Source organism: Phlebotomus argentipes, unplaced genomic scaffold (genome assembly GCF_947086385.1).
Source record: "Phlebotomus argentipes unplaced genomic scaffold, Phlebotomus argentipes genome assembly contig_47, whole genome shotgun sequence".
Classification (NCBI taxonomy): domain Eukaryota; kingdom Metazoa; phylum Arthropoda; class Insecta; order Diptera; family Psychodidae; genus Phlebotomus; species Phlebotomus argentipes.
In genome coordinates this window covers 4,919-26,515 of record NW_026776178.1, presented here as the reverse complement: position 1 = coordinate 26,515, position 21,597 = coordinate 4,919, and the positions used below count along the sequence as shown (strand labels likewise).

The 21,597-nt window shown below is 40.8% G+C and overlaps 4 protein-coding genes across 4 annotated transcripts; 2 read left to right on the top strand and 2 right to left on the bottom strand.

Annotated features, from left to right (window-relative positions):
* Positions 1 to 1,787: 1,787 nt before the first annotated feature.
* Positions 1,788 to 7,098, top strand: LOC132261380 (pre-mRNA-processing factor 39). The gene is made up of 6 exons (XM_059760179.1): positions 1,788 to 1,890; positions 2,119 to 2,222; positions 2,466 to 3,368; positions 3,435 to 3,560; positions 4,865 to 6,369; positions 6,434 to 7,098. Exons 1-6 carry the CDS (start codon positions 1,860 to 1,862, stop codon positions 6,714 to 6,716), a joined length of 2,952 nt encoding a protein of 983 aa, XP_059616162.1. The 5' UTR covers positions 1,788 to 1,859; the 3' UTR covers positions 6,717 to 7,098.
* On the bottom strand, positions 7,098 to 8,034 carry LOC132261381 (26S proteasome non-ATPase regulatory subunit 9). Its single transcript, XM_059760180.1, has 3 exons — positions 7,813 to 8,034; positions 7,394 to 7,735; positions 7,098 to 7,330 (listed from the first exon to the last, which is right to left on the bottom strand). Exons 1-3 carry the CDS (start codon positions 7,921 to 7,923, stop codon positions 7,103 to 7,105), a joined length of 681 nt encoding a protein of 226 aa, XP_059616163.1. The 5' UTR covers positions 7,924 to 8,034; the 3' UTR covers positions 7,098 to 7,102.
* Positions 8,035 to 8,949: 915 nt separating this feature from the next.
* On the top strand, positions 8,950 to 11,109 carry LOC132261376 (heat shock protein 27-like). The gene has a single exon (XM_059760174.1). It carries the CDS (start codon positions 9,043 to 9,045, stop codon positions 9,616 to 9,618), a length of 576 nt encoding a protein of 191 aa, XP_059616157.1. The 5' UTR covers positions 8,950 to 9,042; the 3' UTR covers positions 9,619 to 11,109.
* Positions 11,110 to 12,519: 1,410 nt separating this feature from the next.
* Positions 12,520 to 19,522, bottom strand: LOC132261375 (uncharacterized). The gene is made up of 10 exons (XM_059760173.1): positions 18,728 to 19,522; positions 18,368 to 18,643; positions 17,774 to 17,850; positions 17,581 to 17,708; positions 15,234 to 15,353; positions 14,078 to 14,223; positions 13,778 to 13,937; positions 13,000 to 13,238; positions 12,728 to 12,940; positions 12,520 to 12,667 (listed from the first exon to the last, which is right to left on the bottom strand). Exons 1-10 carry the CDS (start codon positions 18,768 to 18,770, stop codon positions 12,537 to 12,539), a joined length of 1,533 nt encoding a protein of 510 aa, XP_059616156.1. The 5' UTR covers positions 18,771 to 19,522; the 3' UTR covers positions 12,520 to 12,536.
* Between the last annotated feature and the right edge of the window lie 2,075 nt (positions 19,523 to 21,597).

The window sequence follows — 21,597 nt, the reverse complement described above, 5'->3', positions numbered from 1 at the left end:
ACTTGTACATTTTTGCATTCTTCTGATGGCAGATTCTTAACACAAAAAATGGTAGTAAATATTTTCGTACAAAATAAAATTTTCGTACAGTACAAGCACTCTAATTAAATACGTGCTTGGCTATAAAATTAATTTATTTTAATTTGAATTGTAGCAATTATTATTAATCATTAAATTATCAGAGATATTAATTCTCCTACAGTTTATCAATCACTCAACAATTACGTGTGATATCAAACGCGACGTTTTTTAGTGTATTTTTTCATAGAAATCAAAGTCATATGTTTACTACTGATAGTATAACAATGCAATGGAAGTTTTATACGAGTTACAGATTTTCTTATCGCCGTGAAAGTGTTTCTTTATGGCGTTTATATCTTTACTGATATAATTATTTTAAATCGAGGTTCTACTGTTCAAATCTCTCTTTCTGTAATCGTGATAAGGAATATTATTGAGTAATTTGCGTACGTCAGTCTCAATGGAGCCTCCACGTGATTGCTCAATTGAGAGTCTCGGAGAATCTTTTGTATTCCGTGTGAATCCAAACATTCTCGATACATAATATACCCAGTAATTGTACGAAATGTGAGTAGAATATATCGGCACAGCCATTGTGTACTATTTCGGAAGGAAAGCGATAGAGAATCCAGCTTAAATTTGTTCAGGTGCAACGCATTTTCGTCACTTTATGGAAAATTACAATTCATCGCCTGGTCTATAATTCTAAGAATATTTCAAGTGTGTTTATAGGCAGAATACAAACACTCAATCGCAAGGTTTACATTATAAGTTTCATCAACCGGCGTCTTTTCCTGGCGTTTTTGCGCCCAAAAAGCAGATTCCTGAAGTGGCCTCTCAAGGCGAATTGTCTGGGTGACAATATTGTGCAAACAAGCAATGATTAATGATGCAAATTGAGCGAGAGAGCTTGTGCCTATGCGACGTAGGAGAGGTAAAGATCTTTTTCACTTTCAACCGAGCAACTCCAATTGCGGTCAATGTTAACGGCTCAAGAGTGAGTCTCTTGAATACGACAATTTGGAGCATTTTTCCATTGCAACTGACGGAAAACGTGCACACGGAATTTTCACATGATTTCTTAAGTACACATTTCATGCTTTGACTTACATTCCGTGATTGTCATCTTGGATTCCCGATTTATTCTTCAAGGATAATCCAAAAAAAAATGATGTAAAGTCGATCCTGAAAATTGAAAATCACTTTACAAGCACTGAATCATTCAAAGATATGCTGAAAATCACAGGAAAATCAATCAAATGATCCACAAAACCTTCGGAAAATTGCAATAACTTCCCTTCAATCGTACGGGTTTTTCTGGCACCTTCGCGATAAAAGCAAGGAGTCAGCAAGACACTTGACTCAATACTGGAGTTATTGAAGCTTTTCAACATTCGACGAGTGTGTAAATTCATGATCACATTCTCAAGTTCATGAGGTGAATTAATTTAATTTTGCGCGACAATAGTGGGGCTTTATTTTTGCATAAAATTACTCCCCAATGTATGGTTTACCTGAAGAGAAATTAATATAAAATTGTGGTGATATCTGAACATTCCGTACAAAAAAAAACAACTCAAAAATAAGATGTATTTGTAAGAAACCGGTTTTAAACAGCTTATCTTTCATAAAATGTAGTGAATATTTCGTAAAAGCGCAGTTTATCGTGTTTATCCCTTAAAATGCATTCATAAAGTAACCGAATGCCAAATACTCTACATTCAGGCGCAATCTCATTGACTTCTTTCAACTGCTCTCAATTTAGTAACAATTGAAGAGTTTCAGTCGTCGAGGGACAATTTGTGCAGCCAACTTCATGCTATTGATTGTCAAAAAGCATGTCGGACGAGGAGAGTCCCGAAAAAACCGGTAATTTTCCTTATATTTTCACTATTTCCCCAGTAAAATTTAGTGACAAAATGTAGTTGTGTGATTGAAAAAGCGATTGCACTAGCAATTATGTGTATATCTGTGAAATTCATGCCACAAGAGTGAAATGAATTTCACTTGAGTGGCAGCCATTGTGGCGTTCCCCAAAAATCGTGTTTTCTCAGTAATTGAATCTACTTATAAATCCCAATTGTCTCACCTTTTCAGGCCGGAGGACACGCTCCGGACGCACTGTGAAGGCGGCTGCTCCAATTACGTCACGGACGACACGTCGAACGCGACGAACAAACCCTGAACCGGAGCCTGAAAATGTGAGTTGGGGCGAATGTTTTGCGCTAAAGCGGGTTCTCACGTAACCTCACTTATTGAATGATATCCGGACGATATGATGAAACAATTTGCTGTGGCCAAATGTGGCGAAGCTCCATTTGGCTCTGAACAAACTATTGGAACAAATCCATGGAGATTTAGCAAGGGCCAACTGATATTCTCTGGGAAAAATGCTTAGGAAAGTGGAGTTGAGGTGTAAAATTCTGATAGATTTGTTTTTGCAGGTACACGAGGAGATTCCGGAGGAAACTCCGTTTGAGGAGGCTCCAGTGCAGGAGCTCCTAGCTGACGACACTCCAGTACAGGCGACTATCATTTCACCAGTGGTCGAGACGCCGATAGAGGAGAAATTGGCTGAGGATGAGGAACCGCCGGCGCCAATTGAGGGAGCGGCTGTGGAGAATCTTGCTGAAGATGCTCCTGAGGGCGAGGGCGAAGCCATGGTTCCGCCAGAAGACGAGAAGAGCTCATCTTTTCCGTTTGGCGAGCAATCGTCAGCCGATCGTGAGGACATGAATAATATCAATCGCGAGTCTGGAGACAATCTGTTCATTGCCAATTTGGCTGCCGAAGAGAATGCCAACAGCCTTCCCTCGGGCACAGATGACAATGAGATTCGTGACTATGAAGGTGTGGCGACCAATTCGGCGACTCTTGCATCGGAGGTGCAAAAGGATGACACGAAGAACGACAGTGATGATTGTGCTATCGCTGAGGATTTGCCAAATGGCCAAGACAGTCCGGGAAAGCAAACGGATCCCGACACTGAGATGGTTTCGGAAGATGAACTTCCAGCACCGACTCAGCCAAAAGTGCAAGATGCCGAAGAAGTGTCTGATGATGAGTTGCCTGGACCAAAATTGGCTGAATTGCCAGCAGACACAGAAGTTGTGTCTGAGGATGAATTGCCGGCGGCAGGAAAGGGCAAGAGGAAAGCCGACGAGGGCTATGATCCGGGAAGTCCGACAGAGTCAACAGAAGCGCCGGAGAAGAAGGCAAAAATTGAGAGTGTTGCCGAGGAGCCGAAGAAGAAATTACCTGACTTGGATAAGTACTGGAAAGCCGTGAATGATGATCCCACGGATTTCACCGCCTGGACATACTTGCTGCAGTACGTGGATCAAGAGGTGAGGTTTGGAAAAGGGATTTCTGATTAGAAATACTGCAATAATGTTTGTTTTATAATCATATAGGTTGACATTGAAGCGGCTCGAGAGGCTTACGATGCCTTCCTGGCTCACTATCCATACTGCTATGGCTACTGGCGCAAGTATGCTGACTACGAGAAGCGTCGTGGAAACAAGAAGAAGTGCGAAGAGGTAAGTGTTTGCTTCTGGACTATTGATTCGAAATATCACCTGTTCTCTCTGGGACCATGAGAGTGGAGAGAGGAGGAAGAGACAACCAAGAGAGATGGCAACATTTTTGGCTGGATTTCTGGGCAATCTATTGTGATGTGTGGCATCTTGGCGGATGTTTCTTCTTTCTCTTGACACTCTCAAGACGACACGGGTAACTAGTGCAATATCCTTCCTCACTGTGAGATATGCAATAAGTTAGTGTTAAAATGTGATGAATGAAGTATTTTCTGTTGACCAAATCTTTGAATACCACTTCTAATTCCTACAGCTTACGCTCAGGGGCACAGTTTGCCGTATATCTGCACTCGAGCTCCTTGTCATTGTAGCCCATGAAATGCCTAATCAGATATTACGTACTATAGTGATGAGTTTGCGATATCATTTTAATCTATGCAATACATTTGAATTATTATACAATGATATGAAAGTATTATATATTAGAAGTAATACAGTGTGTGTTTATTTACCATTTGAAAGTTTATTTTTGTCTCCTATTTCTCGTTTTGTTTTGTCTTTGGGGCAATTGCGGGTGGTAGAAAGTGATGTGATGAGGAAAGGAAAAAAAGGGGTTTTTGCGGGTCAATTGTTAGCGTCTCTTTGGGGGTGGGTGGGAAAGAAAATCTCTACTAAACAGCATGAGAGACAGAAAAAGCAAGGAAATGAGAGAACCCCAAATGTACAGAGAGAGAGAGAGAGAAAAAAGAGAATATCGGGAGCCCAAAATCCAAAAAGGTACACACCATCCTGGCCTCTGCATCGTTGGATGTGTTCTCATATTCTGGTCACGCATCTGCCAAAGATCATTGTAAGATTCAAAAGTCAAGATACGTCCTTCATTAATATACCTTTCTCTTGCAGTTGATGAATGAAGTATTTGCATTTTAATTAATAGTGATTAATTGTGTGAGATACAATTTGAAGTACAACTAATGAGAGACTCTCTTGCAGTTGACCGGGGATTTTTGGGATTGCTGGTTGATTTTCCGTGATCTTTGAGTTATTTTTTTTCTGCCAAAATGCCAATAATACAATTTTGTGTGTTTACAAAGAATGAAAGAAATGAAAAAAAAACAATGCTGTGCTATAATGAAGTGATAAAAGATCAGTTAATCAATCAGCGATCAAGGGATTGATTAGAATGAAATATTCCATGAAATATCTATAAAAGAGTAATTTTTGAACTAATCATGCTTTATCTCTCTCTCGTTCATCCTTTGCGGATCGTTTCACCATCCGGAACGCTCAATCAACGACATGCTTAGGTGTTTGAGCGTGGCCTCAAGGCAATACCCTTGTCGGTGGATCTCTGGATACACTACTTGGGTCATGTCAAGGGCAACTACGGCGAGGACGAGTCCTTCGTGAGGTCACAGTTTGAGCGGGCGCTCGGAGCCTGCGGTCTCGAGTTCCGGTCGGATAAGCTCTGGGAAGCGTATATCAAGTGGGAGACGGAGGGCAAGAGAGTGGCCAATGTGGTGTCGATCTACGATCGTCTGTTGTGCACTCCGACGCAGGGATACAATGGCCACTTTGACAGCTTCAGTGAGATTGTGTCCAATAATGCGCCGCAAGTTCTTGTCACTGTGGACGAGTTTAAGAGGGTGCGCAGAGAAGTGCGAGACGTGGCGGGCACGAAAAGCACCAAGGCAGCTGAAGATGACGTGACCATCGTGGAGGCGGACAAGGAGAATGTTGAGAAGAATGAGGACAGCGAGAAGGACAATGAGGAGAAGATGGATGTGGAAGAAGAGGCGAAATCAGGCATTGAACCGAACATGAAGGCTGTCAATGAGGAGAAGCCAGAGGAGGTGGAAGCCGATGATCATGTAGCGAATGATGAGGAGGCGCAGGCCATCAAGGACAAGATTTTGTCCATCCGTCGAAAGCTCCACAAGCAGACAGTGGCCGCGGTGACGGCACGTTGGGTGTATGAAGAGGCCATAAAGCGTCCCTATTTCCATGTGAAGCCACTGGAGCGGTGTCAGCTGAAGAATTGGAAGGACTATCTGGATTATGAGATAGAGCAGGGGGATAGAAAGCGTGTGTTGGTGTTGTTTGAGCGATGCTTAATTGCGTGTGCGCTCTATGAGGAGTTCTGGCTGAAGCTCATTCGCTATCTAGAGAGTCAGAATGATGCAGAACTTGCCGTGACGACGAGGGATGCTTTCGAGCGTGCCTGCACAGTTCATCATCCAGACAAGCCCAGTCTTCATCTCATGTGGTCGGCATTTGAGGAGGTTCAGAACAACTATCAGAAGGCGGCAGAGGTGTTGACGAATCTGGAGAAAGTGTGCCCAAATCTGCTGCAGGTGGCTTATCGTAGGATAAATCTGGAGCGACGTCGCGGGGATTATGTGAAGTGTAGTCAGCTGTATGAGCACTATATTGGCGTGGCCAAGGGCAAGAATATGGCCAGCAGTTTGGCCATAAAGTATGCCAGATTCTGTCACAAAGTCAAGGGTGATCTGGATGGTGGCATGGAAGTGCTGAAGGTGGCCCTGGAGAAGGACAGCAGCAATACGCGCATTGCCCTGCAAATGATTGATCTTGCGCTGCAGCGTGCACAAGTGGAGGAGACGGAAGTGGTGGAGATCATGGACAGTTTCATGGCTCGCGAGGGCATGGATGCCGAACAGAAAGTGCTCTTTGCGCAGCGCAAGGTGGAGTTCTTGGAGGACTTCGGGAGCACCGCCAGAGGATTGCAGGACGCTCAGAGGGAGCTGCAATTGGCATTGGCCAAGGCTAATGAGTCCAAGAAGAAGGCGAGGTGAGTTGAGATTGATTATGGAGAGGAGAGATGGGATGAAAGACTGATTTTCTATCCTTCACAGTTCGACTGAAGTTGCGAGTGCGGCGAAGAAGAGCAGCACTAAGGACAGTCAGCCTCCGCTGCCCACCACCGGAACTGGCAATTCCTCCACGTACAGCTCATACAACTACAGTGGCTCAGGTCAGGCGGCTGCCAGTGGGTATTACGGCAGCGGAGCCACAGCTGCTCAATCCGGCTATGGTTCCTACACCGATGCGAACTACGGCTATAACCACTGGAATCAGTACGGACAGACGGGCTACAGTGGCTACAGTCAGTGGAGTGGATACGGGAACTACTATTGAGCGCGAGTGTGAGATTTTAACAAACTATTTTTCAAGTAATTCCATCTCAATTGGAAAGAGATTTTTGCTAATCCCCTAATTACTATGGAGAGAAAATCCTTATTCGCTCCTGAAAATCCTTCACTTGAAGTCAAGAAATAGTAAGAATTGTAAGAAGAGAGAGGAGAAATGAAATATGCGCGAAGAAAACATTAACTGTAAATGCTTAATTGTAAGATTGTGTTGCCAACACAAGATGATTTATTGATTTTGTCGTCCTTTACATTTATTACTCCCTATGAATCCAACAAGATGAAGACAAAAAAGAAATGTAAGATGGAGAGAAAACATTAAGATATAGTAATGTAGAAAGAGAAATAATAAAAGGGACTTTTTAATGAGAGCATTTAGCGTTCAATTGAATCCGCTGGGATGACATTGCAGCCGAGCAGGCCGCGTCCGGACCACACTCGGGGGATGAGATCCAGCGGCAGGAGACGATTCTGACGACGGATCTTCACCTTTATCACAGAATCCTGCTGATTCTTCACGATGTCCGCAATCTGAGTGAGCTCTCGGAAGTTTGAGGCATTCAAGGAGCCAAATTCGATCACTTCATCGCCAACTCTGAAGCCCTGCAAATGGGGAAAGCATTGAATTAATAACAAGGTGGTTCAGAGGGACTGAGGAATGCTCACAGCTTGTTCCGCTGGTCCTCCAGTCGCCACGAGATTCACTTTGCATATGGGCGTCTGGGCAGACGGAGTGTCTCGTCCCACAGCCACGGAAATCCCGCCGTTCTCCACGTAATTCGCCAGTTTGGTGGTCGTGGATGCGCCTGAGGACGTGCCAGCAGTGGCATTGGATCTCTGCTCGGCAAAATAATGCTCCAGACCCTGCTCAATTTGCCCCATGAGCGCCTTCAGGTCGTTTCGCGTGCAGATGATCTGATGCCGCGCCGTTCGCACCTGGTGGACATCGATGTCACTCCTCGGGAAGCCATCAGAATCCACCAGACGCTCATCCATTCCCACGTTGTTCTGGAAAGGAGGCAAGGAGACAGCGAAATAGGGCGAAATTGGGAAGAAAATGGGATTTTGCAGTGTCATTCACTCACAGCCTCGAGAATTTGATTCAGGTCTGACAATTTCTGCTCCAATTTTGTCTTCTTCTCCATCAGCTTCAGCACTTCCTCCTTCTTAATGGAATTTCCACTGGGTACAACCATTTTCCAGGATTGAGCGCACCACAAGTGATCAGAAAAGTCCTGAATCCGCGAATTGCGTCCCAATATTTACCTTTCGTCCCTCAATGTTTTTTGTACTAAAACTCAGATGTCATGCTGAGTGCTAAAAAGGCTTGTCAGCTGGCACGGCATCCCCACGCGTGTGCGGAGTACTAAAAAGTCAGCTGTCACCTCAATTTGAATGTAATCGAATTGCGGTTTCTGTCTCGGCTCATCGAAAACCGTTGATTTTACATTGCGAAACAAGCATGAAACATGTTTGTTACATACAGGAAATGCATGGAAAATCCATGAAAATTTATTTTCTTCACATAATATGGTTGCATATTCAGTTTGTTTTGATTTTTCTTTTCCTTATTGAAAACATCTTTTATTGGGAGTGACTGCAAATGACTTGTTCTTTTAAGTCAGTTTTCCCGAGAAAAATTTACTGTAAATCATCGTAATTCTTCTTTTATGTGTCGCCTTATAACCAATGATCATCAATTTTAGGTGTTCTGGTAAAGTTAAGACTCAACATCACTCGCAGTTCTTCCCAATCGATTAATTTAATGTTATTTGCCAGATTTGTATGGAAGAAATGGAAAAGATGCTCTATCAATTATCTCTAACGCTCTAGAATTAACCACGGATTTTTTTAAATTACACTTAGTCCCAAATTAAATTATTTAATATATTGTGTCACACAGATGACTTTCGTTTTCTAAAATAAATCCATTATGAATTGTGGCAAATTTAGCCTCTGTGGTTGTTGGCGTCTTCCTCAAATGGGCTAAAAAACACTGACAGAGTGTCCTCTTCGCGCCTAAGGTGAGAGTGTTTTGTGAGTTAATTTTGGCGTGAATGCACAGATAAATTGGGTGTTTTTAATGTATTTGAGAAAATTATGAAAATGCGTGAATCACACATTCCTAAATATAGAAAAACTTCTCAAACATTCTCTCCTCGAGAAGAGTCGAGAGTTTTCGATCAGGGAAAATCACACGCCTGTATAAAATGTTGCCTCTGCTCGCGAGATCCGTCAGTGTTGCGAACGAATTAGCTCAGTGAAGAGATCTTTGTGGTGACAGAGTTTTGTGGTAGAGTTTAAAGTGCTCAAGAATGTCTCGATTCTCGCCGTGGTTCTACGACTTCGATGATTTCTACGACAACTGGTCCTCCAGGTGGTCCGATCCCAACTTCGGCATCAGCTTCCATCCCAGGGAGTTGCGAAGCGCCAGGACTCTTCCACGTCTCCTGAGGACTCCGTCTGGATACACACGGAACTGGTCGCTGTCCAAGACCAGCGACAGCAAGGACGAGCCCAAGACGCCGGTGCTGAACGAGAAGGACGGCTTCCAAGTGTGCCTGGACGTGCAGCACTTCAGTCCCAATGAGATCACCGTGAAGACCGTGGACAACTACATTGTGGTGGAGGGAAAGCACGAGGAGCGCGAGGACGATCATGGACTCGTGTCCAGGCAGTTTGTCCGTCGCTATGCTCTGCCCAAGGGCTTCAACATGAGCGATGTGGTCTCGACGCTCTCCTCGGATGGCGTGCTGACCATCAAGGCGCCGCCAGTGAACAAATCCGTGGAGAACAAGGAGAAAGTCATCCAGATCCAGATCACCGGTCCGGCTCATCTCACAGTGAAGGACGACTCCAAGGCTGAGGAGACGCCAAAGGCCGAATGCTAAACTTCAACACTCACCTTTTTGCCCTTTTTTGTACAACATCAACTATTTTTTTCATAATTTCATATGCTAAAAAGCAAGAAATATTCACACCTTTTTGTACTGATGGAAAAGAATATATAGATAAATTTTCCACTTTTCACATTTCGACTTTCAGTCTCTCTCACGATGCTCTCACCATCAAAATTGCGGTGTGTTTATTCTTGAGGAATTCAAAAATAGACACTTTCACAGACATTTCACGCCGTTGACGCTGAAGAGACACGCGATGGGAAATTCTGCGTGGGCGAAGGTGAAAAGTCTTCCAGAACCATTTCATTCATTTATCAGCGAGGCTATAAAGCAAAACTGGGAGAGTGATTATATAACATCAGCTCAAATATACATTTTAAACATTTCATGCATGAATCATAAGAAAATTCCTAGTCAACCAAGTTTTTGCACAACAAAATTGTAAATCGGTGTCTTGAAAATTTATTGAAAGATCACGAAAGGAAGTATCTATTAATTATAAGAATTAATCACGTGAATATTTAAAATATTTGTATTCTTAAGAAAAATTTTGCATATTGAGCATATGCTCTATGGGGACGTTGAAATCAAATTCACAATGTTTCATGTAAGCTTTCGTGCTGCAGCGTTGAAACATTATGTGAAAATTGTCGCAAGAAATTCAGGATTATGCGCCAAAGGGAATAAAAACACAGCTTTTTGTTTTGTTTACACATTTTCTCTCAATTATTCAATTATTTTATACACTTGTTTTGTTGCATCTGCAATGTATATTTGATGATATTTACACATTTCTCTCACCTAAAACATGAAAATAGTCAAAAATTTGCTAAAAGAAAATTTGTGTGTAAAATTACAGAGGAATAAATAAGAGTGATTCTCCTTTCTATTCTGTAATTCATATTTACAAATTCTTCCTTTACAATGATCCATCTTTTTTTTTATATCGAGGTCTATTTAGTGATTCTTTTCCTCTACCTATTTTCTCTCAGTAGGATAAATTTGTGTTGTGTGGTTTTCTGTCTTTGTGTCCTTTTCTTTCTCTATGAAAAGTTGCTTTCAAAAAAAAAAACATTAAATGCTCTGGTAGATTTTATTTTACATATTTCCCATCTCCTTCCCATTATTATATCTTTTTTTATTCTTTTATTATGCAATATAAGGTAATTTAATATTTCTCTCTCCGCTCTTCACACACTATATTCGTTTCTGTTTCGAAGGCAAGACAAAAATTGAATACACTGCATTTGATAACATGTAATACAAAAATTCTCGGTGAATTTCCTTCATGTCTTTTCAAACGTGAACTCTCGAGTAATGGCTATTATACTCTCCATTTTCCACTGGGTTTTGCTTGGGATCTTGCAAAAAATGTGAAAAGTTACATAGTTTTCACTTGTAAAAGCACACAATTCTGCTTTTGAATTAAAAGTGTTCATTTTTTAAGTCTGCAAAATGAAGATTATTTTATTTTTTGAGTCATTTACTCATATGTGACAAGAAACACATAGATATATACATTACATAAATTCATTTCACCATCTATTTTAGACTATAATTTATTATTTTCACGTGAGACAAGAAAAAACATATGACTTTGAAGCTTTGTGATTGAACATTTTTACAGTCTAAGCTGTCAAAATATATCGTGAAAACTGAGAAATGAAAATTTTCAATGCAGAAAAGAACCCAATTACAAAACATCACACTGACTATTCTCGAGAATTGTTTTTCACCCATGAAATCTTTGCATTTCACCAAAGACGCGATATTACTTAAATAATCAGAATTTCCCTTTTTTAGAATTTCTATAAAGACTGCGTGATTTTCTCCTTTTGCTTTATTTCGTAAAGGTCTTCATCTTGGTTAATCTCCTCCGAATAATCCATAAATCTCGTCTTTAAAGTCAATTTCAATATTTTTTCTTCTATACACCTTAATAATCACAGATTCCTGTATGGGTTATATTTATTTTTTCCACCATCTCACTACTTAATTTTTTTTTAATATCTATATAGACAGGTTGTTCTCCCTGGTTGGCTTTCAACCACAGCGAATTCAATAGAAGACAAGAAATATAGATGCTAATTGAAGACAAAAAATGCTTCATAGACAAACAGAAAAGTATAATGATTTTGTGATATTCCGTATACAAATTCTCTGTCTTTCAAGTGTTTACTTTATTATGAATAGATAAATTGTGCAGGGAAAAAATGTTCTCTGTTTTACATTTACATTGACAAACAAGTTTTCTGTTTTTCTTCTTTTCCATTCATCCACTCACGGTTCCAAATCTCTCGATTTGCTAATTTTATTTTATTTACAAACATCACATTTCCATTAAATTGTCTCGTAAGAATTTTTCACTCTCGACCGTGCGTGGAAAAAAGAACATGCATATAAATGAAGAAAAAACAAAAAGAACTGCTCTTGAAATGCGTGAAAATAATTAAGAAGATTAATTGGAAGAGAATCAAGGAGAGACACTTCTTAGTAAATTCCACACCGTTTTCTTTTATACATTTAGTCGTCAAAATTTCTTTTACAATTTTTTTTTTGTATCTAATAAAAATCAATTTATAATTTCTTTTTTTCTTCTTCTTCTCATTAATCTCTTTTACATGATCTGTACAGTTAGCAAAAATAATCTAGTATCACCTCGATATCATATCGCTTTTTCACCATCTAATTAAATCCTTTATCATTCTCTCACTTCAAATTCAAATATAGTGGTTGATTAGTTCAATAGTTTAGTATCTCTGTCATCCTCTGTATATATAAAATATGTACATGACAATCTAGTGAGAAGACAATGTCCTCGTGTAATTCCGACAGACATTGTCTTAAGGGGAACACTTCTTTGGCCCTTCTGTGATCATGAGGAGCCTCTAAGGATAGTCTTGGTGGAGTCAACTTAGGGAGTAGATAGCTAGAATTGACGCAGACGCGACGACACAAATAAGAATCCAGTGATTCGTGGGCAAACTTGATGAATTCGTATCGGAGCATTTAGCCTCTCTGTCCAGCATTCCAGATTTATCTGCAATATTATCGAATGAGTTTAAGAAATGTCTGACATGGAAAGATGCCATTGATTTACCATGAACAGTGAGATTGGCCACAAGGAGGTGGTTAAGACTGACTCCAGTGGCTGACATGACACTGCTTCGGTAGCAAGAATCGCCCACGAAGAGCTGCGCCGAACTGCTCTCCATTGGCTTGTACGTTATACAAACCCCGTGTGCAGTTCCCACATGCCTGGCCACAACGAACACCGTTGTATTCTCCGACCAGGAGCCATGACAAGTGTACACTGAAAGCACAAAGACCGTTAGCGTAATATCCCTTGCAAATTGCGATTAAAGTGCTCACTTTCATCACCCTCATCGCTACACGTCGGTCGCACTTCGATCACGTTCGGCTCTGAGCACCCAATGAGAAGATGTCTAGGCGAGTTGTAGTTGATCACGCACGTCGGACTGTCTCTGCGTGAGCGACCGCGCTCTGGATTCACACTGCGTCGCTCTCTGACGGCAATTCCACGAGTCTGGCGATGCCAAGAGCCACCATCGTTGATTTCTTCTGAATTGCGGAAGCTCAGAGATCCATGTCTGTGTAGAAGGAGAAGAATAAAGTCAAAATCGCTGAATAATCATGGTTCTTAAGAAGAAGAAAAAAACCGACGCTTTGATTTGTGAGAACGAGAATCGATAGCGTCGAATTAAATTGAGACATTGTGTCGATTTCTTGGTAATATATGCTTAATGATACGCCAATTAAGTTGAATGAGTTTCGAATTTGTCTCCCATTCACTGGCTTTGGCTGTTGGAAATTGGTAAAAATGTAAATAGAAGTTGACTTTTTATGACTACAAAATGATGATATTATAAATTCTATCGTTCTTTTTCATTGATTAATTTTGCCAAATGCAATTCCCAGCAAAAGAGTATCAGATAGGGATTAAACATGATTGAATGATCTAATCACATATTCTCTTTAAGTGCAATGAATTGAAAGCATTTCGTGCATTTTTCAACTCAATACCTCTCCACTCGGATTGAGTTATAATCCCCCTGTGCCCGGTGTGGTGGAAAAGGCAAGCGCACTTCGCCATTGACAGAATACAGCAAGAGCAATAGCAGAAAGTTACCTTCGATGAGAATTGATCTCATGGTGATGTCCGTGGATGTGTCCTTTGCTGTTGTTGCTGTGATTCCTCTTATGACGTGACGCCGCATAGGGTGGTCCGATGGCCCCCCGCACGGGATACAGACCCTCCAAGGGACAGACCTCCGATTCGGGATTGATGGCTGCATATTAGCAAATGAAATTGAGATTGGAATACGCAATTGAGTCACAAAGATGGCAGAAAGTGAGGGAATTTATCTATTGCCACACGCTCTCAGGGGCGCTCCTTCGCCACTGCGACGGTGAGGCGATATCCTCTTACCTAAAAGTGTGATGTGGGGCAATTTGTTGATGTCAAAGTGATCCGGAGCACAAGCATCCTCGAGTCTTGATGCCGCAGAACCCATTTGTATCTCGGCAACGTGAGTGTCTCGTCGATAGAACATCATGCACATAAATCCCGATTGGCTGTTTTCACCAAGAATCGATAGTACATGATTATTTATGTATATATTTCAGAGCTCATGGGTTTGGCGACCCCGCAAGGAGTGAGAGGGAGAGAGCGAGAGAAGAGAGCATCCACAGTGTAGAGGAATTTTTATTCCTCAAAGCACGCATTCAGTAAAATATTGAGAGAATCCCGGATGCCAAAATCAGAATGAATCACGCTACAATTTTCATAAATTCCCATCAAATTTTCCGTTTGAACCTTTGCGTGCTCGATAACATTCGAGACTTCTTGCAAAATTGCTAAATTTTCAACAGTGAAAATTTATGGAAAATGCTGTTTATAGAGACAGTATAAGAATTCGAGACTCTCTCTCTCTCTGCGGGAAACTGCATCAGAATTTATTCATAAATGAGAAGAAATGTGACTAAATTAATTCTGTTGGCTTCAAGAGATGCAAATTTTAAGAATTTATGCAATTTCTAATAAATGTGAATTTAAGTATAATAGAATATTCATTAATATTTTTAAAGGTTATTCAGTAACTTTGATATAATTTCATATCTTATTCATTTTCTTTATGATTCGACACAAGCAAATCTGCAGCAAACTTGACATGAGATAAAAAAAATACTTTTAATCATTTTAAATGAGCGGGAAATTTCGCCCTCAGGCATATTGAGTCATTTTCTATGGATTTAAAGGTAAGACTCCTTGAAGTGTTTCTTCATTGAGAAGAGAATTCGAAAAGAAAAACCACGAGAGCGTTGCACATCTCTTTGACTGTCTTTTTGCATTGCAATTCCTCACTCTCAGTTCCAGGGCGATTCAATGGGGAAATCATTGGCTGTCGTTGGGTGGAAAAGTCGATGGTTTGCAAGATGTATTGAGGGAAGAAGAAGAAGCAATGAAAGTTTCCAACTTGGATATATGTAGCGTGTTTCCATTGTAAATAATAATTTGCTCCTCCCTTTCTTCGGCCATGGGACTCATGCCCACCCCTTTGGACGCTGTGCAAATAATTACTCACCAGCCTGTTGTGTAGTGCACCACAGCCATCATTTCCGTTGGGGTTTGTTTGTTAATTTGCTCACACAGAGCTCGAGTCTCCATCGCTCCGCTCTGCCGTGTAATGTGCATTGATCCATCACTGAAATTGAAATTTATTTATTTACTTAATATTTCCTCAATACCAATTCACCACATATCATACAAAGTTATCATTTGACGACACCCACATAACACCCCCAAAAACATCTCAATCAGTTGCGATTCTGAATACCTTCGCAAATAGTTTTCGCCTAATAATTTAATTAGCAATTAATAAGTTCCCAAAGTGTACATATTAGATTCACTGAGGCAAGATCAAAAGAGATTATATTAGAACTGCGAAATTAAAGTCTTCCGTAGGAATTTATTCGAGACGAAATTGTTTCCTAGTAAGAATTCACCTCAAAATGATGGATAATTTCTTGGGTAATTAACAATCTCAGAAAAGACTGCTCGGGAAGTCGGAGTGCAATTGACATTAGTGAGTCAATTGAAAGTAATTGGAATTTTCATCCATGAATGCGCGTCAACAGCCAAACAGAGTTATGAAAATTAGGAAGAGACGCAAAAAGGACTATCATAGCCATTGAATATATTTATGTAGCCACATAATAAAGTTAAGGGTGGAAGTTTTCAAGTGTACAGATAAATATTTTTTGGGATATTGCGATAAATTGTGGAGTGAAAAACTTTTCCATCCTTCTCCCATTCCCAATCAACATAGAGCCATTTCGTGTTTTCGGTCCCTCGCTTTTTACCCCGTCACAGCCCACGTATCTCCTCTCTCTTTCTCTCTCCCTCTGGAGCTCCGGCATTATGGTTAGACATGGAGGAAATCGGGAGCGAGGAGATGAAATGCCGCAGAATCAGCAGGCAAAAAAGGGGGATGTGCTTCAGGATGCCAGAAGGAAGGTGAAACGAGAGAAGATATGATAAATTTTCACTTCCTGTTAAGTCATTTTTTCTTCACCACCCACACTGGTGAACTCCGCACTGTCAAAGAGTTGGTAAATTGAGAGGATATTTTAATATTTATTCTCAAAACAACCATTCAACATTGTGTCTCGCACGAACTTCTGTGACTCCATTATTTTAAGAACTTCAGGAGAAGTGAAAGCTGAAGTGGAAGAAAATTTCAAGTATATTTGGACCAATATGTCAAGGAGACAAATATGCAAAAGTTTTTCGTTACAGATGAAAAAGAGGGACAATTTTCAGGATTGAGAGGGAAATTTTCCAGGAAAACACTTTATATTGGAATCTGAGTTGAGAAATGTACAGATGTGAGAAGAAGTTAGGTAATAACTCAGCAACACTACAAGAAACACAGAGAATATCTACATAAAATGTTCATGCAGAGAATCTTACTTCTGGATTAACATAAAAATAATAAATGGAGAATATTTTCTATTCTTTTTCCCATTTATTCTCTGTGTTGTCATCGTGAAATCGACATGAGGGAAATTTCCTGAGTGGGCAAAAGGATTCTTTCACTCTTTTTCAGTCCAATGAAAGAGAGCAAAGGCGATTGTCGGGCCGAAATAGTGAGAGGATCAGAGTTGATCTTATTTCCGGGCAGCGACATTGAGACATTTGAGTAATTTTGAGGGTTTTTTCTCCATCACACATTCACCCGGAAGGGTTCAAGTTGAGAAATAGGGAAAAGAGGAGAAATAGCATCAAGTACAGGGTTAACTTTTCATGGGGGGAAAAGGGGTGTCCAGTGAATCACCCTCAAACAAATTTTCATTTCAATCACAATTTTGCGAGAGTGTCTCTCAATGGGTGGAAAATTGAAATATATAGAAATTGATATTTGCCCAGTATTTGATGGCTAAGCCGGGGCGATGCGGGGTCTTTTTTCCTGTGAATCCTCCGCTTTTTGGTTGATGCTGAATCAGTATTAATTGGATACAGTAATTACTGTGGCTGTTGGTAGTTTGAAATTCGATTGATTCCACCGGACTAATTAAATCTGAACTCTCGGTGAAACTCACCATGAAACTATGCTTACAATTTTATAACACCCAAAGTTCGTCAATTAAATTGCACCGATTTAATAATATGCCAATATGATTTCATTTGGATTTTGCAGACCCACAAAATCACCCACATTCAACCAAAATACACATATATTCATGCAATTTTCTCTCAGCGCAATTTCGATTCCATTTCTATATGACTATAGTGCGAATTTCATGGCGCTCTTTCCCACCCCATCAACAGAAGTTGAAGCGAATCAGATGAACAAAGGTATGAGCAGAGTCGAGTTAATTAATTACAATCCCAACATTTGGGACGCTAAAATTAATTTAGTGTGCCGTTACCTTTGATGAAATGTGTAGCCAACATTTCCCTGAAGTGCGTGCCAATGCTTGGGTCCTTTGAACCACGCTGGGAAGTCACATCTCTCCGCTGGCGGGGCCTTCCTCAGGGTCATAATGCGCGAGCCGACCTGAACATAAGTCACAATTGTAACTTTCTGAACGGAAAAAGAAGTGCATTTGCTCAACAACTCACTTCAGCACTGTCTAGTCCATTGCATGTGGCATCTCCAGACTGCGCCAATTTGTAAGCTGCATCTTTTGACGAGAGTCCTTTTGTTCCACACAAGAAGTAAGCAAGAAAGGCAGACAGAAAGGAAGAAGATTAAGTTTGCTATGAATAATAAATATTTCCTCAGCGTCTGGGTAAAATATAAACACTTTCACTTTGAGAAAAAGTGGTAGATTAAAGTTAATACCGAGGGGTTAATTGCTTTTCCTACCTTTCACTATGCTATAGAATTATTTCTGCATTGTCAAACTAAAGAATTAAATGTTGATCGAGTCATTGTGGTTGAGTTGGCCATTAATTATCAGTGTTTAATCACACAAATGATTATACTAAACCCATTCTGTATACACTCAATTCGATTATATTCCCTCTTCCGCTACAGAGATTTCGTTAATAAGTGAATTTAATGGCAAACCGGCCACAATATGTAGGTCAATATCTGGTCATGTCGTCGCATCTCCACAAATGGAACTTGTCACCTGCGTCAGCTGAGCAATTAACCCCTCGCCCAGGGGGAGCAAATTGAGCGATGAGGTGTGGGCAATGCTTGACACTCACCCATTCCGGTGGAGGTTTTCTCGTACACAAAGCACCGATATTTCTCCTCGTTGGACGTTGCGTGGTGGTGTGATACTAATCCGACCAAATACCTCGAATTACCATCTTTCCACGTAGCCAAACAAGTTAATTCCTCCACAGTGCTCTCCGTGCCCGCCACGTCTGGGCAGGCCTGGAAGCTCAGCAGCAGACGACTGTCCTCTGTGCAGCTCTCGATGTTGGACACCGGACTGCGGCACTCGCCGTGACCCCGATTGTAGGTGAACGTAAAGGGTCCTGTGGACACGAAGAAAGAGGATGACAACCCGGTGGAATGGAGGCGCATTTCTACAGGGAATATTGAGCAAAACTGGGACTCACCTTTGAGGGGACACTTGACGGGCTCGGCGTTCTCCTTGAACATACTAAAGAGGAGGGCATCGCCGGGGATTTGCTCACAGAGATTCTGCAAGGTCTCGCGACCTCTGCAATAGCCTGGGGGACATGAAGGGTCGAACGCGAAAGGTGACACAGAAGATTTGGGTTGGAGTTGGGAGAAAGAAAAATTTTCAAATTAACACATCAAATATCCTCAGCTAGTTGAGATGATTTTCACACAAAAAATGAAACTCAAAGACACATTACAGATAATATAGAAATGAAATATAAAGAATAGTTGTAAGAGAACAGAAAGAGTGATGAAAGAATAAAGTAGGTGAAAAGTCATATTCTCAATGTGTAAGATTGTGAAAAAAAAACATTTTTCTGTTATTATTATATAATTTGCAGCGTGTCAGAGAGCAAAAGAAGTGGTATTACTCAGAAATTCTTTCAAACATCACTCGTGCATGTTTCCTTCTAAATTCTTAATGGGGAGTAATCAAAGGGAGAAACACTGGAACTCTGTGATAGGTTAAATTGAGGGCTATAGCACTTGAATGTTTATTGTCTCAGCAATAAATGTCGCTTGAATAATTGATATAGACACTGAAGCATATGGAAATATTACTCAACAAGACTCCGTCCACTTCACTTTGAGTGTCCGTCACGCAAATTTGTCCTCAGTGGGGCACAATTTTCATCCGATTGACAACATAATTCTGGGAATTTTCTGTTCCACTCTCTCGCAATTATGGGTAATTTTTGGCACACCACCCATAAGAGTTAGAATGCTCAGAGGTCAGTTCAATGATACGGAATTTCATGACGAACTTGTGAACTCCGAAGGCTAATAGTCATTCCTTCTCGTAGAACAATATTTTTTTATTACATAACAATTGTGCAGCGTCAAGAAAATCAATCTAATTATTCATCATCCCTCGGGAAAGGCCGCCTAATTGAAGAAATACCTTATACTGTGTTGTCTTTCCATAATTCATGACCAATTAACCTGCCCTCCGAGCTTGGAACGTCAAAAGTGCGTGAACAAAGGCAAGTATTCAAATTAATTTGCTCTCGTCCACCCACAGACCCATGGAGAGAATTGGCTTAATCAAAGGGAAAACAATTAAATATTTATCAGTGAAAATTCCCATCTCTAATTTACCCCAACACAAGACATATCTCTCCTGCACTGTGGTTTCAATCCACAACTCCAGCTCTCGAGCTTCAAGTTCTCCAAAGGCGGTTTTCCACCCCATTTTCTCTATATGGAGAGGTTTCAAAACTCCTTCGACTATTTCCGTATCATTTTCACTACATCTTCCACTCTCATGAGTCCATTTTGCTATATAGTATTTTGACCAGCACTTTCCACAACTGTACGGCAAGACTCGGCCAAACGTTCGGTTTTCATCCTCATAAACTTTTGCTCCGGTATGGAAATTTATCTATGGTCAAGCTGGTAATTTTGGGCCAGTCTCAGATGGGTGGTTGGGGGATGAGATAAAATTTGTACATTTTGTATGTTGCTTCATAATAAATTAACCAATGACGTGAGTTATTTGCTTGCAATAGTTAGACTGTATTGTTCGTGCGGTGAGCTGTTTTATTTCCTATATGGCAAACAGTCTTCACGCAACTTTCTGATATCGCACCAGAAATGTTAAATAAAACTCATTTCTCACTCGGTTGATGTTTGAGGGAAAAATTATAGATGTTTTGTGTAGTATGGTTTACAAGCTAGTAATGCAAATATTTACAAATGTATCACTAATTACGACCATGGTCTGTCTGTGCTCGTCTAAGGCACAGGAGGCTAAATTTTGGGCATTCCCACATGAAAATTCAGTATTTGCGCTCGCCCCATCGTGGGCCAATCATTTCGAAACTGCACGAAATCTACTCTCCGGTAGTCTCATGGAATTTGCTGGCATTTGTGTATTATATCGAGGGAGCATATCAAGATGGATAAATGCTGCATGTAGAATACATAATGGCATTTTCCTTCATAATATTGTAATACACCCGCGACCGGAGGAATGAGTTAAATTCGTTTGCTGGGGTGTATTTTCATCGCAAAGATGGAAATCGTGCTAAATGTGATACAAAATTTAGTGCTTAGAGAAACTCACAGGAAAACTCACTGTCGGAATACTGATTCTCACTTCTTTTCTCTGCTACAAAGTCAAATTGACTACAATTTCCTCCAGCACTTGCTCAATTTTCCCCGAGAGCTTTCGCCACATTGCAGAGAGGCGGCGGGTGAAACAATCAGGGAAAAAGCTCCCACTGAGTGCGTCAATACAGATAATCTCCAGCCCACCTCCAAATAACTCTATTCACTGTCAATTTGTCCATTTAATTCGTTCCATTGAATAAAACCAATATTTATGAATTTATTATATCACACCCACCCACGAGTTTCATTGAAATTTGCCTCATCAGCGAGAGGAAAAGGGGCGGAATTCAATTTCACTTCGTGCGCGCGTGTGTATGTGTGTGCGCCTGAAGTTTTGGGGCGAAAGAGCTTTTTCAGGCATAAACCATCGACAGTCATTTCATGTTTGAAAAGCATTTGCGTATTAAATATTGAATAAAGCGTCGCCCCTCGACATGCTCTGAGTTGGGTAAAATACTGCAGACGATGATTGGGGGTCTGGAATTTGGTGGAGCTTTTCCGTGTTTTGTCTTACAGTGCTTTTTGGCCTCTCCTCACAAATTCTCTTTCGTGAGTTTGCTGGGAGAATTAGCAAAACATCGATGAGGAAGGGGGAATGCCCTGAATTTTCCCCGGTAGTTTTTCTACATGGAAAATTTCTCTTCTGTTTACCTTCCACTTTCCCATCTCGGTGTTTTTCACTTCGGAAATT

What these genes read in the sequence shown, in the direction of transcription:
- LOC132261380 (XM_059760179.1), top strand. Translation starts at nt 1,860, where the DNA reads ATGTCGGACGAGGAGAGTCCCGAAAAAACCG. An exon ending in GGAGAGTCCCGAAAAAACCG is followed by an intron (nt 1,891 to 2,118) that starts GTAATTTTCCTT and finishes TCACCTTTTCAG; the next exon opens with GCCGGAGGACACGCTCCGGA. An exon ending in GAGTCCAAGAAGAAGGCGAG is followed by an intron (nt 6,370 to 6,433) that starts GTGAGTTGAGAT and finishes TATCCTTCACAG; the next exon opens with TTCGACTGAAGTTGCGAGTG.
- LOC132261376 (XM_059760174.1), top strand. Translation starts at nt 9,043, where the DNA reads ATGTCTCGATTCTCGCCGTGGTTCTACGACTTCGATGATTTCTACGAC.
- LOC132261381 (XM_059760180.1), bottom strand. Translation starts at nt 7,923, where the DNA reads ATGGTTGTACCCAGTGGAAATTCCATTAAGAAGGAGGAAGTGCTGAAG. An exon ending in TGAATCAAATTCTCGAGGCT is followed by an intron (nt 7,736 to 7,812) that starts GTGAGTGAATGA and finishes CCTCCTTTCCAG; the next exon opens with AACAACGTGGGAATGGATGA. An exon ending in GAGGACCAGCGGAACAAGCT is followed by an intron (nt 7,331 to 7,393) that starts GTGAGCATTCCT and finishes CCCCATTTGCAG; the next exon opens with GGCTTCAGAGTTGGCGATGA.
- LOC132261375 (XM_059760173.1), bottom strand. Translation starts at nt 18,770, where the DNA reads ATGTTCAAGGAGAACGCCGAGCCCGTCAAGTGTCCCCTCAAAG. An exon ending in ATGGACTAGACAGTGCTGAA is followed by an intron (nt 17,709 to 17,773) that starts GTGAGTTGTTGA and finishes ACTTATGTTCAG; the next exon opens with GTCGGCTCGCGCATTATGAC. An exon ending in GCCCCACATCACACTTTTAG is followed by an intron (nt 13,938 to 14,077) that starts GTAAGAGGATAT and finishes GCTAATATGCAG; the next exon opens with CCATCAATCCCGAATCGGAG.